This window comes from Cavia porcellus, unplaced genomic scaffold (genome assembly GCF_034190915.1).
Source record: "Cavia porcellus strain 051 isolate PalLab524CR breed Dunkin Hartley unplaced genomic scaffold, mCavPor4.1 scaffold_9, whole genome shotgun sequence".
Classification (NCBI taxonomy): domain Eukaryota; kingdom Metazoa; phylum Chordata; class Mammalia; order Rodentia; family Caviidae; genus Cavia; species Cavia porcellus.
In genome coordinates, this window is record NW_026947492.1 from 19601528 (window position 1) to 19618579 (window position 17052).

Genomic DNA, 17052 nt, shown 5'->3' on the forward strand with positions numbered 1-17052 from the left:
TAGCTTCTTTACTGGCGAGTTATTAGGTTGTGTCTGATGTTTTTGCTATGTTAAAGAATGCTGAAGTAAGCATCTTTGATGTTTCTGTGATTTTTTGTTGTTGTTTTGTGTTTTTAAGGATAAATTCCTGGAAATGGAATTGCTGGGCCGTGTGGCGTCTCCAGTCATACAGTGAAGATACTTTCCTGTATAGGCTCCGGTCTCTGGGCTCGGTGCTCATTTCTGCTTTCTTTCTTTCTTTTATAGTTGGCCTCTACTACTGCTTTAGCAACCTGTCTGATGCCCGGATTTTTATCATCATGTATGGTGTGACCAGCATGTACTTTTCAGCTGTCATGGTGAGGAATGAGCTCAGTCCTAACTGAGGTGCTGTTTGTTTGTTTGTTTCTGCCCGATAGGGTTTAGAGCACACTAATGTCTGTGTGTGTGCTCTAATGAGCCTTTAGGGGCTGAGTCGTGAAGGTGTGTGTGGTTGTTGATCTTCCGGGAACATATAGCACACTAATACACAGTGGCAGTGGGGTCCAGCTCTCTTGGGTTCGGATTATTCTGTCTGTGAGGCACTTTTGTACCTTGTTAAAGAATTGGCTTTGCATATCTTTAAGTGGGGATTTGTTTTATTAAGGACTGGGAAAATTACCCATTGCTAGATTGAAAGATGAGGGATTTTACATATTGTAGTAAGATGCTCTTTTTCATGTTATTTTGATCTCAAAACTACAGTTAAGAATATAGGTCCAGGGGAATAGCTCAGCAGTGCAGTGCCTGCCTGCAAGTCGAGGCCCTGAGTTTAATTTCCAGTGCCCACATCCCCCCCAAAAATATATTTATATCTATGTCTATCATTTTTGTTTGTTTGTTTCGTTTTGGAGACAGGGTTTTGCTATATAGTGCAGGCTGATTTTTGAACTTACTGTGCAGCCCAGGGTAGCCTCAAGCTCAAGGTGGCCCTCCTGTCTCGGCCTCCCAAATGCTTGAATTATAGGTGTGTGCCTCCACACCTGCCTTCTAAGAATATATTTTGTATCATTATTGAGGGTACATACATACATGTACACATCTGTATAATTGCAACAAGTTTGAAGTATATATATATATATACATATATTTTATTTTTTTAAATTAGATTTTATTGGTACATTTTAGATATGCATAATGATCACATCATAGAGAATTTGTACTTGTATATGCTATAACTTGGATTTTTTTCCCCCATTTTCTTACTCTACTGTTTGCTTTTTGAGACAGGGTCACACAGTGTAGTTCTTGGTGGCCTTGAACTCACTATGTGGACCAGGCTGGCGGTGAACTCACAGTGAACCTCTACCACACCCAGCACATTAATAATGTATTTTTACTGTAGCTATACTATGTATTTTTTTATTTCACTTTTTATTTTTAAAAAAATCAGATGAAGGGGCTGGGGATTTAGCTCAGTGGCATAAGTGCCTGCCTTGCAAGCAGGCAGTGGTGGGTTCGATCCCCGGTACCGATAAAAAGGAAAAAGACAAAAAAAAAAAAAAAAATCAGATGAGGAGCTGGGGATTTAGCTCAGCAGCAAAGGCGCTTGCCTGGCAAGCATAAGGTCATGAGTTCTGGTACCAATAAGGAAAAAAAAAATCAGATGGTTCCTTAAAACAAAAATTAGGTGATGAACAGCCCTAAGCTGCTGTCACAGTCTACTAATAAGTTAAGCCCTGTGACTTGTAAAGCCCTGGCAAGGCTGATCCTGACTCCTGTATTCCTAGGTCCGTCTGATGCTCGTGCTGGCGCCCGTCATGTGCATTCTTTCTGGCATTGGAGTCTCCCAGGTGCTGTCCACTTACATGAAGAATCTGGACATGAGTCGCCCAGACAAGAAGAGCAAGAAGCAGCAGGACTCCACTTACCCAATCAAGAATGAAGTGAGATTTAAGCAATGCTAATAGCTTGGAAACTCTACCTGTGCCTGTGCCTGTGTGTGCGCGCACACGTGCATGCATTTGTATGTATTTGGGCTGTGCAGTAAAGTGGAGCACTGTCGGGATGGTCAGAATTACCTCCTGTAGCCTCTGGCTGGCTGGTTGTTTTATAGTATGATTATGTAAGCAGCCGTCCCGTGTTGTGTAAATTCAGTTTGGTTTATCACACACTTCTTCCTTTTCTAGGTGGCGAGTGGGATGATCCTGGTCATGGCTTTCTTTCTCATTACCTACACCTTTCACTCAACTTGGGTGACCAGCGAGGCCTACTCTTCTCCCTCCATTGTGTTATCTGCCCGTGGCGGGGACGGCAGCAGGATCATTTTTGATGACTTTCGAGAAGCATATTATTGGCTTCGTCATAATACTCCAGAGGTGAAAGCGTGGGAGAGGCGGAGTTCTGGGGGCGGGGAGAAGGGAAGACATTCCATATTGTAGTGGCATTTGGGTGGGTGGGGCGCTTAGAGATAGAGTATTAGAAACTGGTTTTAGGGCCGGGTATGTAGTGCAGGGCACAGTGCCTGCCTGGCAAGTACAAGGTCCTTAGTTCAATTCTTGGTGCCAAAAGTAAAAAAAAAAGACCCTTGGTTTTAAATGAGCTTTAGTGGCTAACCACCATTTGCTAGACTTTCTTCTATAGTGATTCTTTTTTTTTTAATTTTTAATTTTGATCTTTCATTTTATTATTTTTTTTATGACAGGGCCTTTAAAAAAAAAAAAGAGAGATACTGTCTTCCTGTGTAGTTCAGGCTAGGCTTGAACTCACAGTGCTTCTCTTGCCTCAGTCTCCCTAGTGCTGGAATTGCAGAGGTGTGCTACCATCCTGCTTCTGTAGTGATTCTTAATTATCTGTACTTTGCTTATATACTTACTACGTTGATATGGTGGTGTCAGATAGTATCAGTTTCAAAAGAAAAAGTTATGCATAATGCATATTCACTGTAGTAGCATCGCAAAATAAAAACAAGGCAAAAGATCTAAATCATCCATAAAATTACCACCTAATGATAACTACTTTTTATTTATTTATTTATTTTGGTACCAAGATTTGGACTCCTGACCTTGTGCTTCCCAGGCAGGCGCATGTGCCGCTGAGCTAAATCCCCAGCCCTTTGAGGTAGGGTCTTTCTGTGTAGTTAGTTGAGACCAGCCTTACACTCACTGTGTAGCGCAGGCTGGTCTTGAATTTGTGGTGATCCTAAGGCCTCAGCCTCCTGAGTGCAAGGATTACAGATGTGTACCACCATACCCAGCCATGTTAACTCCTTTTTAAGGTTTAAAAATTTTAAAAAATTTCTTATGTAAGGCTTAATGTTTATTAAAGGTAGGAGAAGAAACATGCTCTAGGGGGCTGGGAATTTAGCTCAGTGGCATAAGCACCTGCCTTGTAAGCAGTTGATCGTCAGTTCGATCCCCGGTACTGATTAAAAAAAAAAGAAACATGCTCTGCAGAATAAGTATAGGCCAATTGAAAGTAGGAAATTTAGTACACCTCTACAGAGTGGTAGCAGATCACTGAAAAAGCAGTGGCCAAATTTCTGTGTTTTAGAAGAGAACCAGAATTTATTGAACTCAAGGTGTAATAGGAAAGCTGCTTTTAACATTTTAGCTTTTTTTTTTTTTTCTTAAGCAGTTTATACCTTTTGAGGATCTGAACTGATTTGTTTTGTAGTAGCCATTGGTAATAGCCTTTGTGAGTTAGAGTTAAGAGTCAAAATGTGAGAAGTGCTTTTTTGGGGGGCCGGAACTGAACCCAGGATCTTATACATACAAGGCAAGCACTTACCCCACTTAGTGATATCCCCAGCCCTAAGACTAAAAATCATTGTCTGTCGCTTGTGTCATTTCCATTTCATCTTTTTTTTTTTTTTTTTTTTTGTCTTTTTGAGACAGGGTCTTGCTATCCAGTTCAGGCTGGCCTTGAGCTCACTGTGTAGCCCATGTTGGTCTCAAACTTGCAATGATCCTCCTGCTTTAGTCTCCCAGCTACTGGGATTTCAGATGTGCGCCACCATGCCGGGCCTGCATTTTATCTTTATAGCTGATTTTTGTGATGCTTCTAAAAGGTCATTTATTTCATAAATTTACTTACTGGTACTAGGCTATTTATTTGACTGAATTACACTATGCCTTCCACTTAAAGTGATCCGAGTAGGTCTTGGCAATATTGGGTTGTATATAATTTGTGGTGAGATTTCCTGACTGTACATAAATAAATGGAGGGTGAATGTCAGATTTATTGTCTGGTTAGGAGTACGCTGTGAGGAATTGATTAGTCAGCCCACAGAAGCCTGTCTCTTTCTTCTCTAGCATTTGATACTTAGGGGTGATGAGAAGTCCATCTCCTGTTACTGTTTTTCATTCTTTCAGGATGCAAAGGTCATGTCATGGTGGGATTATGGCTATCAGATTACAGCTATGGCAAATCGGACAATTTTAGTGGACAATAACACGTGGAATAATACCCATATTTCTCGAGTAGGACAGGTAAGGGAAATAGATCTTTTGAGTGTTTTTGTCCTTATCTTTTTGAGAGAGTCTCACTATGGAATTCAGGCTGGTCTTGAGCTCATTGTGTAGCCCAGGCTGGTCTTGAACTTGGCAATAATTGAGTGCTGAGATTACAGGCCTGTGCCACCACACCCGGCTTCTTTGGAGTATGTAAAGTCTAGTGAGAAATACTGGTGCATGAAGGGGTGGTAGGACTTGAGACTTTGCTCTGAGAAGTGCACATTTACTTTTTAGGCAATGGCATCCACAGAAGAAAAAGCCTATGAGATCATGCGGGAGCTCGATGTCAGCTATGTGTTGGTCATCTTTGGAGGCCTTACTGGGTATTCGTCTGACGGTAATGTATTACATTCTCTTTCTAGCTGCCAGCCAGAGTCTAAGAAAACAAGTGCATCTCCTGTGTCTGTGTCCGTTTATTTTGCAAAAATAAGAAATAAATGTATATTAATTCTCAAGGAGATAAGACATTCTATGATTGTGTGAAAACCTAGGCATGTTTCCAAAACTAGGAAGGCAAAGCACAAAAGGCTCTTAAAAATGAACTTTGGAATTAGCATTGGCTGGGCACGGTGGCACACGGGTGTAATTGTAGCACTCTAGGAAATTGAGGCAGGAGGATTACAAGTTCAAGCCCAGCCTGCACAGCCTAGTAACTTGGCAAGACTCTCTCACCACAGAAAAGTTTGGGGGCTGTACCTGAGTGTGAAGGCTCTGGGTTGTCTCCAATACAAAAAAAAAAAAAAAAAAAAAAAAAATCAGCATTGTTTAGTGGATTTAAGCCATATGATCTTCTTCTAGCTTAAAATGTATTTTTGAGGCCAGGGGTTTAGCTCAGCAGCATAAGTGCCTGTGTGGCAAGCACAAGGTTGTGAGTTCAATCCTCAGTACAAAAAAAAAAAAAAAAAAAGAAAAAAATTATTTTGATTCATATGTATGAAAAATATACATATATGCACATATATAATATACATGTGTCTGTACACTCAGCCTTCTCTATCCATGTGTCCTGTAGCCCTGCATTCAAATAACTATGGATTGAAAATATTTGGGAAGGAAGACTTGTATCTGTACTAAATACATGCAGACCTTTTCTTGTCATTATTCCCTAAATGAGAAAATGTAACCAATATTTATACTGTTACTATAAGTAATCAAAAGGTAATTTAAAGTGTATGGGAGGATGTAGGTCAAATGTAAATACTATCCATTTTATTAAGGGAATACAGATTTGGATAAGCTTTTTTTGTTTTTGTTTTTTGATACAGGGTCTCGCTATATAGTTCAGGATGGCCTTGATCTCACTATGTAGCCCAGGCTGGTCTCAAACTCATGGCTGTTCTCCTGTGTCAGCCTCCTGAGTGATGGGATTGCAGATGTGTGCCACCATGCCTGGCAGACATGCACATTTTGGTATCCATGTGGGCTGTTGGACCCAGTCCCCCAGGGATATGGAGGGAACACTGAATGTATATCACTGTGTTCTCTGTACTTATGTTACAGTGTTTCCTGTGATACTTGCAAAACAGATGTTTTCATGAGAAATAGCCACATATAGTTCACTGACTTAAAAACTTACAAAATTAAAAAGTAATACCTATTTATATGTTTAAAGTATGAAATAGTTCAAAGGTTTATAATAAAAAATGATAGTGTCCTGCCCCTCAACTGTAGCCTGTACTAACATCAGTGCCCCAATTCAGTAATTCTTTGTTTAAATTTTTTATTTTTATAGTACATGTTTGCAGTCATAGTAGTTGCGCTCATTGTGGAGAGTTGATACATGTACATAGCACATCGTACTATGGCCTTCTCCCCACACCTCCTTTCCTTCCCCCTCTGTCTCATAACTCATGTCGTTGTGTCCTCTAGTATAGATCTTCCTTTTGCAGGACTGGGAATCAAACTCAGCACTTTGTGCACTGGGCTAAACCCACTGAGCTGTAACCCAGATGTCCTATTTTTAAATAGTATGTGTATTCTGTTATTCAGTGACTGATCAGTCTAGGTATACTGCATCAACTTCTTACAGTGGATAAATGGTCTTTTAATTGATCTCATTTCTCCCTGTTTTTTTTTTTCTTTTTGGTGGTACTGGGGATTGAACTTGGCCTGTGCATGCCAGGCAAGCACTGTACCACTGAGCTACATGCCCAGCCCTCTTCTTTTTCATTGTTCATTTTCTCAGTACATGGTTTTAGTTTTTAGTTAAATCCACATAAAACTTTTTAAAAATGTTACTCTATAAATAATGTTTACTGTGGAGTCAGCCATCTCTGTGGTTACATTCTTATCTTGAATGATTTGTTTTTCTCTAGTCAATAATTACATTGTATTTCAATCTTAATTTTCTTTGAATAGGCTGGGCATGGTTGTGAACACATGTACTCCCGGCTAGTTGTAGGCTGAGATGGGAGCATTGCTTGAGTCCAGGAGTTTTCCACCAGCCTGGCAACATAGACTCTGGGTTGAAATTTTTTTTTGAACTGAGATTTGAACCCAGGGCTATGTATAACCATATACTTTATCACTGAGCTCCACCTCCAACCCTATGCTACATCTGAGATGGTCTGTATTTGAGATTATCTTTAGCTTCTGATATAGATAGACCTGACAGTGCCATGCAGATAATGTATCTGGTAACTGTAAATATAGAGCAGTAATACTATTTCATGTGTCTCTTGTATGTTCATGGGAAGAATGATGATTGTGGCCTGGCGTGGTGACCTGTAATTCTGGCACTCAGGAGGCTGAGGCAGGAGGATCACTGCAAGTTTGAGGCCAGGCTAGGCTATATAAGGAGTTCAAGGCCATATGAACTACATAGTGAGACCCTATCTTAAAATTTAAAAAAGATGTTAGCAAGGATATGTCAGTAGATTTCTATTCTCACAAAAATTACACCAAAAAGATAAAAAACAAACAAACAAACTTGCATATATCTTAAAAAATGAAAACAAAGATCAGGGATTTAACTCAGTGGCACAGTGCTTAACTGGAAAGTGTGAGGTCATGAGTTTGCTTCCTGATACAAAAAAATAGAAAACAAAAAAACTGAACTGCACCAGGACTATTTGATTGTAATTACTTACAAGTTTGCTTTTTACTATACTAATACAGCTAAGAATGAAAAGATATTTGTGTTGGTATATATATCTGTACACACAGGCGTGTGTAAATGTGTGGTTGAAAGTATGGTCTCTGAAGTCTTGGTAACTACTGGGAGGTAACCATTGTCAGTAAATAGTTTATTGCATGCTAAGGTGAATAGGAAGATATATTTAATGTTAGAATAAAAACAAGTCATTATTTGGAATGTAGTATAATTTTTTAAATGAAATTCAGGAACTTAATAATTGGCCAGTGAGGCACCTGAGAAAGTAACTTAGCAGGAAAAGAAATATGGCTAAGCTCAAGGGGTCTTAATTATACAAGATTTAAAGTAAACGGGGTTGAATGTGATATTTAGAAAGAGGTAGATGTTGTTAAATGAATAGCTTGATGAAAATCATACACAACCCACCACCGAAGTGCAAGCATGTTACTTGTGTACTGGAATTCCTCTTCATGCTCCCTTGCAGTATCTACCCTTAGCTCCCAAGCACAGTCACTATCCTGATTTGTAAAACCATTTTAAAACAGATTTATTCACGTATCAGCATGTTACACACTGTACATATTTAAAATGTGCTTAATAGTATGTATACTTGTGACATCACATACATTGAAGTTGTGTCTGTTTGAATCGTATAAAGTTGAAATGCACTGTGCTTCTGCCTTTTCTTTTGTTTGGTCAGCATTAATGTTTTAAGACTCACTCACGGTGCGGATAGTTTACTCTCATTCTTGTGTTCTGTGTGAATCAGCATATCCATTTTAGTGTTGAGGAATATTTGTGCTGTGTCTAATTTGAGGTTATTTTGAGTAATGCTGAACATTCTTGTGTACATTTTTTGGTGAACATATGTACTGAAGAATGGAACTGCTAGCTTAGAGCGAATTCATTTTGTTCAGATTAAAGGAAACAAAGAGATACTGACACAGAGATCGCCAGGCTGGTAGTGCCAGTTGACAGTCCGGTCAGGGGTATCTGTAGTTGTCAGTTGCTGTTTTTGCCTGTTCTTGGAGGTGTTTGTCTTTTTCATTTGGGTTTGTGTGTATGGTGACAAGAGATATTTTAATGAGGATGAAGAGGCTGTTTCTTCATAATAAATTGTTCATGTAGGAGTATAAAAATGTGAAAAGCAGATTTAATGAGGTCATATTGAAGCTTTTTAAATAGTTTTAAGTTTACATAATAACTTGTTCAGAATGAAAGTCTTAACAAAAACAAAACATTCTTTGAAGGTTATGCCATGCTTTTGAATTGTCACAAAAATGACAATTGTACAGTTGCTGTAACTGGATGCTAGGTTCTTTAATAATGAAGATAATAACACAACCATTAAAAATGTGCAACACTTATATAGATCTGTGAAAGCAGATATATAGCTTTCTGAAAGCACTTTGAAAGCATTATTATGAAAGCACTTATATAGATCTGTGTGTGACAACCAAAATGGAAGACCTTTGCCCTGAGCTTATTTCTTATATTGGATTTATTTCTCAAGATTATATTATCACTTTAGTTTTCTTAGTTCTAAAAATTTTGAGAGGTATACAATGGAAAGGCATGAACTCAGTCTTGACATTATTATTATTCAATCATGATAACATTCAACCTGGTTCCTTTATGCTTGTAATTTTTTGAATGGTCTGTATTAAAAATAGCATTAATCTTTCAACATGTACCTAAAAAATACAGTCCTACTGATTTTTAAATTTTTTTTTTCTCTTTTTGAGACAGGGTCCTACTGTAGTTTAGGCCAGGCTCACTGTAGCCCAGGCTCACCTTGAATTTGTAGCAGTCCTTCTGCCTCAGCCTCCTGAACGTTGGGATTATAGGAGTTATAATCCCACCATGCCATGCCTGGCTCACTGATAGCTGATACTGTCTCAATTTTGCAGGCCCCCAACTCAACTGTAGTCATTATTCTTGTCTTTGAGTCTATTAAAAAACAAAGTGAAACAAAGCTCATGACTTGGGCTCTGAATACAATCTTTTCACTATTATTATGTTTTAGTAATGGTAGGGCCTGAATCTAGGACTTTCCACATCCTGAGCATGCATTGTACTGGAGTTATACCCCAGTCAGACCTCTGAAGGCAATCTTTTCTTTCTTTTCCTCCTCCTCCTCCTCCTTACTTCTTCTTTTTTTTTCTTCTTCTTTTGGGGGAGACACTTTAGATTAAACCCATGGCCTTTGCGTTGGCTATGTTCTGTGTATATCCTTGTTACGTAGATCAAGAAGGAGTACACACACTTGTGTCTTCTTTTTTGGTGAAACTGCTACTTCTTGGGTCAGTGTACTGGGCTGATAGAAGTATAATGGGAACCACATATGTCATTTATATCATTTTATGTTTTCTGTTAACCATATTTTGATGTATAAAGAAACAAGTTAGTTAAATTATTTTAAATTACAATCAGTATAGTTTACTCACTTTTGTTTTGAACTAAACCCTGTGGCCCCTGTGTATATTTTGTATACCACCTTTTAGTTTGGACTAGCGACATTTCAAGTGCCACATGTTGCCAGTGGCTGCTGTGTTCAATAGTTGAGCCACAGCTAAAATTCAGGAGTAATTTCTGTTGTGACTTAAGTGGTCTTGGGCCAATAGTGTAGGATTTCAGGAGTCTAATTATTTCCAAATAAAGTATATTTTCCTGAATTATTTTGCTCACACATTGTCTTTCCTGTTTTTATAAATTAGAAGTGAATGATATCATGCCTTTTTAGAAAGATAATGGGCCAGGGATTCAGCTCAACAGCATAAGCGCCTGCCTGGCAAGCACGAGGTCATGAATTTGATCCTCGGTACCAAAAAGAAAAACATAATGGGAAATATCCTTGGAAATGGTGACTCTTTCATTATGTATTTAGTTTCAACAGCCTATCTGATGGAGCAATGTTTTCTTTCCTTTTTTTCTTTAGACATCAACAAGTTTCTTTGGATGGTGCGGATTGGAGGGAGCACAGACACAGGCAGACATATCAAGGAGAATGACTATTACACTCCAACCGGGGAATTCCGTGTGGACCGTGAGGGTTCCCCAGTGTTGCTCAACTGCCTCATGTATAAGATGTGTTACTACCGCTTCGGGCAGGTCTACACTGAAGCCAGTGAGTAATTCTCCACATCAGCAGCACGGCCATGGTGGTGATGGTTGCTGACATATGCTGTGCCTTTCAAGCGCTGCTCTAAGCACTTTAGATCTGTTAACTTATTTAATCTTTACAGCAATCCAGGAGGTGGGTGCTGTACCATATTATAGGTGAGGAAATTGAGGTATTAGTAGGTGATTGAATTCCCCAACACTACATGACTAGCGGTTGAGTCGGGTTCAAACCAGGCAGTTTGACTTCGGATTCTGTGCTTTTAAATATTCATCTTTTTTTTTATTTTAACTTTTTTTCTGGTGTTGGGGATTGAACTCTAGATCTTTGCACTGGGCTGTATCTCCAGCCCTTTCAAAACTGTTTCATTTGAGACAGGATCTTGCTAAATTGTTGTGTTGCCCAGGATGGGCTTGAACTTGCAGTCTTCCTGCCTCAGTCTCTGAGAGTGTAGGATTAAAAGCATGTGCCACCATGTCTGCCTTAAATATGCATCTTTTATTATTTCTCAGAAAAGAGGATTACAGTGAGGGCAAGAATAAAAAGGAGACAAAAGATTTCATTCTTCAGATAAATACATTGAGAGGGATTTGATCAGATTAAGTCTTTTCTTCAGACTTCAGTTTTTGAGTCTGTGCCTGGAGAATGTGTGAAGTGGATGCACAGTGGACCAGCCTGCCCAGATGCCCCCTGTGGGGAGCCAGCCCACTCCTCGAGCTTTCCCCTCGTGGGGACCTAGGACCTGGTCCTGCTACTGACCTAAGGGCAACAAGGATGAATGATATAGAGACACAGTTTTTGAACTGAAAGAGACACAGGTTTTATGGGCAACCACAGGACAGGGGCTCTTGCCTCTTGTGGGCAGGGGAACCCTGACCATCTGACTCATTCTGTTTTTATTCACTCACACATGGGTACAAACACCGGACTCATTTGTCTTACATTATTCATTAACACATGCTCAGGTGAACAGCTTAAACCCAGCAGTACTGACTTTTCTTAGACCCTGCAGCATGCCAGTATCTCTGTGTGTTGCTTTTCTCCTTTGTGCAGACAGAGGAGACCAATTATCAGGTCTCAGTTCTGTTTTTCCACAAATGAGGGCCCTTGGTTGCTTCTCTGATCCATGGGAGGTTTATGGGTGAAGGTACAGTGGCTTCTGGGTGACAATTCTCTAGAATACAGAGGTTTGGAAGTCAGCCCTTTTTTGGAGACAAGATGAGCTCCACGGATTCTGCCAAGTGTCGTTTTGGATGGGACTTGGGTTAGGGTAAAATTTACTACATGATGAAAGCTTCTGCAGACTCTACTCTCATTACCTTGCAAGTGAAGGAATAGCAATATAAAGAATAGCTGATGTTCCAAGTTGATTTAACGTCTTTTTGGAAATGAGCATTGTAGAAAGTAGTATTCTTTCTGTGTCCCTTTTTAGAGCGTCCACCAGGCTTTGACCGTGTCCGAAATGCTGAGATTGGGAATAAGGACTTTGAGCTTGATGTTCTAGAGGAAGCATATACTACAGAACACTGGCTGGTTAGGATATACAAGGTGAGCTGTCTCAAGAAAAAGATTTCATGTTTTCAGATGGGTTCTGGTGCTTAAAAATGTGGCTACATATTTTTCAAATAGGAACAATTACAATAACAACTGTGCCTAAAAAGTAGCCAGCAGCCCAGACAACATTTTACTGTTTTAATTTTAGGCTGTGCTTAAAAAATAACATCATGGTCACCTAGCAGTTGTTGCTGGTTTTTTTCTCAGTGGCTTGATTCACCATGTTTCAATGGTTAGGAGGCTTGGGGGTAAAAAAGCAAGTTTGTGTCTGTATTTGTGAACTACATTTTCTTATACTGAAGAATTTGTGGCAGTGACATGGTATCATGTTGGAGTGTTTTGTCTCTTAGGAGAAGCCTGAGAATCTGCCATCCACATGAAAGGTAGATGTTTATAGTGCTTCTCAGGACAGGCACTGCTAAAGCAGAGTAGCTGTTTCAAACCCACGCTCATTTCATCACAGTGCCACACTGGTGGCAGATCCCAATGTATTTTCCTCCTACTTCTGTGAACCTGTATTAATAGAAAAGCTCTCCAAAGCTGCCGTGATTGTAGTATTAACCTGGCATTTTTATGTTGCAGGTAAAGGACCTAGATAATCGAGGCTTGTCAAGAACATAAATGCAGCATTCAGCTCTGATATGCTTCGCACTGAGCGTGTCATATTAAGGACGTTGAAGATTTTTTTAATACAAAGTTTATAAGAACAGAGCCGGATGGGATTAGAATTGTCTGGAAGTTTTGCCCTGGACAGTGTGGGCTGGGCCAAATGGAATGATTTTTATAATTCTGAGCAGGTTACCAAATCAAATGTCATGGCTTTACTTTGGTCAATTAAAGGGGGGAATTTTTAAAAAATGTGCCTTATTTGTTTTGACTTGTAGCTGATTTGAAGAAAGTAAAAGTTTGTGCCGGGCTGGTAGAACAATAGCAAACCTTCCCCACGCTCTTAGCTCTGTAAATGAGCCTCATAGAGCATTCTTTCTCATATCAGGAAAACTACCAGGGTTTAGCTCTGAGTCTACATATATAAACACTTTGTCATATTTCTGTGTTGTAGCACCTACTGAATGCCTTGCACTTAGTGGGTGCTCAATAAATTTTTATCTAATGAAATAAATGTTTGTGGGACTGGAGGAGTGTATTTCTGGGCAGGGAAAAAGCAATTTTCCTATTATTATGTCTTTGTCTTCAATGTCTTACCCTTAGAGGCTCTTTTCATTTATAAGGGATGAAAAAGTTGCTAGCTTTTTTTTTTTTTTTTTTTTTTTTTGGTCTCATCTTTTTTGAGACAGGTTCTTGCTATGCAGTTCAGGCTGACCTTGAGCTTACTTTGTATCCCAGGCTGGCCTCAAACTCACAGCAATACTTCTGCCTCAGTCTCCCAAGTGCTGGGATTACAGGCATGTGCCACCATGCCAGGCTGCCTGTTGTTTTTATACACCACTTCAAACTCAGTCACCTGGCTCTGAAGCCCTTGCCATATAAGAGACAAATCAGAAGAAGCACCACTGTTAAGCAAACACCTGGAGAGCTCTGCCAATCTGAGTGTAAGAAAAGAAACTTCTTATAACACTCTGCAGTCCCGTAGGTATTTGATGTCAGGACAGACCGCTTTCTGTTCAGTACAGTACAGTAGTATATTTTATGTATTTTACAGTGTAAGACATGTCACTGAGTATGTATACTCTTTAAGTCTTAAAAAATTTAAGGTAACTACTATCTATTCAAAATAAACAGGAACAGTTAGTTACAAGGCTTTGGGTAAGTCAGAATGGTACTCAGAACGGTATTCCTAAAGGTCTGTTTGGGTACATTTGTATACCTATGTAATTTCATCTTCCAAAGCAATTTTTATACCATGTGTGTAGTTTACCTGTAGTTGAGACTTAGATTTAACATAAGATTTCATTTAATACATTTAAATATATTACTTGCTGGCGCCTGCCCCTGTAATCCTAGGACTTGGGAAGCTGAGGTAGGAGGTTTGCTGTGAGTTTGAGGCCAACCTGGGAGCTACATAGTAAGTTCAAAGCTAGCTTGAAATACATAGCAAGACCCTATCTTAACAACAACAACAACAAAAACAAAAACAAAAAAATCTATATGTATGAGCTTCATTTAGATACAGAATTATTCCCTGGAAAAGGGTATTTGAGTTTTATTCATCATGATGATTAATAGTAGAGATCTTTAGTAAACTCCCTGTACAGTAATGTGATGTTTTTAACTATAATTGTGGCTCTTAGGAATTTACTTTTGTTACTTTCTAGGCTACACGAAGCTATCTTTTTTGTTTTGTGCTGTTTTTTGAGACAGTTTTATGTAGTTCAGGCTAACTGTGACCTAAGTACTACTCTAGGCTGGCCTCAAAATTGGAATCCTCCTGTCTCAGCCTCCTGTAGGACTAGAGGGATGCCACCATTTCTGCTAATGTGTTCTTCTTCTTTTTTTTATCAGTACCAGGGATTGAACTCATGACCACACGCTTGCAAGGCAGGTGCTTATGCCACTGAGCTAAATCCCCAGCCCCTGTGCCACCATTTCTGGCTACATGAAACTAGTTTAGAAATACTGACTTTCTGGCACACATCTATAACCTTAGCAATGGGGAGGCTGAGGGAGGTAGATCACTATGAATTTGAGGCTAGCCTGAACTACAAAGTGAGTTCAAGGTCAGGTTGAACTGTATAGTGAGAGCTTGTCTCAGAAAAACCACACATATACACACACAGACACAGAGTATTTACTTTTATTTTCACTGTTATGATGGTACACTTATTTTTTTAAAAAATCAGTTCTAAAACAAAACCCTTTACTTTCCAGAGATAAACACTTTCAACTATTTTCATTACTTACCTACATATCATTAAATAATTTACTTCTCATTACTTACATACATATCATTAAATAACTTGCTAGGTTTTGTTGTTTCCACTTTTAGTACTAAAAATTTTCTGATGTGGAATTTGATGATTTAGCTTTTTCACCATCCTTCACACTTACGGACATGTATTCTTAGTGTTTTCTACTATAGCTCTGATTTTCGTTATATTCTGTTGTTAAATTCTAGTTACTCAATTTTTGTATTCTATTCACATCTATTATAGTTAGGTCTGTTTAAGTTAGATCAGTAGTTTTTATCTTCTGTCCAATTCATGTAATATATATTGTTAATACTTTTCCTGCATACTTTTTAGGAAGTTGTTTTTGGAATTTTCACTAATTTGACCCCCAGTTCCTTTTTATTTGTGCCAGCCTCTTCTTCATACGTTGACATATTAGGTATTTGTTGTTAAGGATGTCTTCTCATTTGGTGTGTTGCAGTTTGAATTGGTTTACTCCTAGGTCTACAGGGCCGTATTGCTTTGCTGTTGTGTGTGTATGTTTTAATTGTCTGATTTTATTTATTTATTTATTTTTTGCTATTACTGGGGATTGAATGCAGGGCTTTCCACTGAGCTACATCCCTAGCCCTTCTTTGTTTTTTATTTGGAGACAAGGTCTCAGTAAACCACTAATTTTTCTGGACTATATTCGATCTTTTGATACTCCTGCTTCAGCCTCTAGGAGGCTGTACTACCATGTAGGTGTGTACCATCATGCCCAGCTTCCTTTTTTCTTTCTTTTCTTTCCATTCTTTATTTTTCAGAGAGAGAGTCTTGCTGTCTAGCCCACTCTGGTCTTGAACTCCGTGATCATCCTGCTTCAGCCTGTAAATGCTGCGCTTATAGGCATGAGCCACTACATCAGGCAGGGCTTCTTTCTTGACTTTCCATCTTTACCTTCCTGAGGGAATGTATGTGGAAGATACACTAAGGTTTCAGGAGATCTGGCATATCCCTTGTCATACTTGATAGGTAGGTGGGTTATAGGATTCCAGGTTGGGGATGATTTTTCTTCAGGATTATGTAGCCTAAACGTTGTTGAAAAATGCAGTGTCGTTCCCATCATTGTTAGTATTTGTTCATTCGGACTCTCAGTCCTGACCACTTAGGGTCTTTTCTTTGTGTCAGAACTTCCCGTGTTATACCTGAGTGGGTCAACAGCTGTGTTGTACACTTTGGGCTTTGCGAATGCAAATCAACTTATTCACTGTGGAAAGTATTCTTGTGTTATATGTGGATTTCACTTTTTCTTATAGTTACAGATATTGGACATTTTGAATCAGTCTCCTATTTTCCATCTTCTGGGAAATTTCCTCAACTGTATTTTTAACCTATTTAAAATACTGTAGTTTTTTTTGCCCCCCACTGTCAACTTGTAATGTTCGAGGGTTTTTCTTTGAACATCTGTTTTGGTATCTTTTCAATTAAAGACTCTCAAATTCTTGATTGTCTGCTGTTAAGAGAGGGACCGTAGGAAGCTGATGGAAAGGGCTCTGTAGGTGATACTCATGGGGTGTCTGCTGTTTCAATCCACTGTGACCTGCTTAGGTATTTACATTGGGAAATGTCTAATACTGGTGACTTATATATTTTTTGTTTTCTTTGATAAAATTCCCTCAAGAAATTCTCTATCGTCTTAAGGACATAAGCTGCCAGCTTTTTGGTAGTAGAAAAGCAGGTTTATGTGTCTAACCTTCGGTGTATACTTCTGCCTGTTTTTAGTAACACACCTAAGGTTTCTCTCGAGTTCAGATATAATGTAAAAAAACCTTAAATCTTTACCCAGCCTTGGGAAAGGGCAGTTAGCTCTTTTCAAGGAATAGTGAGGACAAGCAGAGGTCTATTTGGTTTTCATATATATAGTCTTTTAAGAAATTTATCCTCTTTTTGCCCTCCTTTAACCTCCAGAGTTGCCTGGTGTCA

At 39.0% G+C, this 17052-nt stretch overlaps 1 protein-coding gene across 2 annotated transcripts in view; it reads left to right on the top strand.

The window, feature by feature from the left end:
• The window catches only part of Stt3a (STT3 oligosaccharyltransferase complex catalytic subunit A), a 28504-nt gene extending 15143 nt beyond the window's left edge, over nt 1-13361 (top strand). For both annotated transcript variants that reach the window (XM_003472707.5, XM_005004922.4), the window contains exons 11-18: nt 247-338; nt 1749-1904; nt 2148-2336; nt 4332-4448; nt 4707-4809; nt 10505-10693; nt 12120-12235; nt 12824-13361. In XM_003472707.5, coding sequence (XP_003472755.1) covers nt 247-338; nt 1749-1904; nt 2148-2336; nt 4332-4448; nt 4707-4809; nt 10505-10693; nt 12120-12235; nt 12824-12862 — 1001 coding nt within the window. In that variant the 3' untranslated portion in view covers nt 12863-13361. The remainder of the gene's footprint in view (nt 1-246; nt 339-1748; nt 1905-2147; nt 2337-4331; nt 4449-4706; nt 4810-10504; nt 10694-12119; nt 12236-12823) is intronic.
• The last annotated feature ends 3691 nt before the right edge of the window (nt 13362-17052 follow it).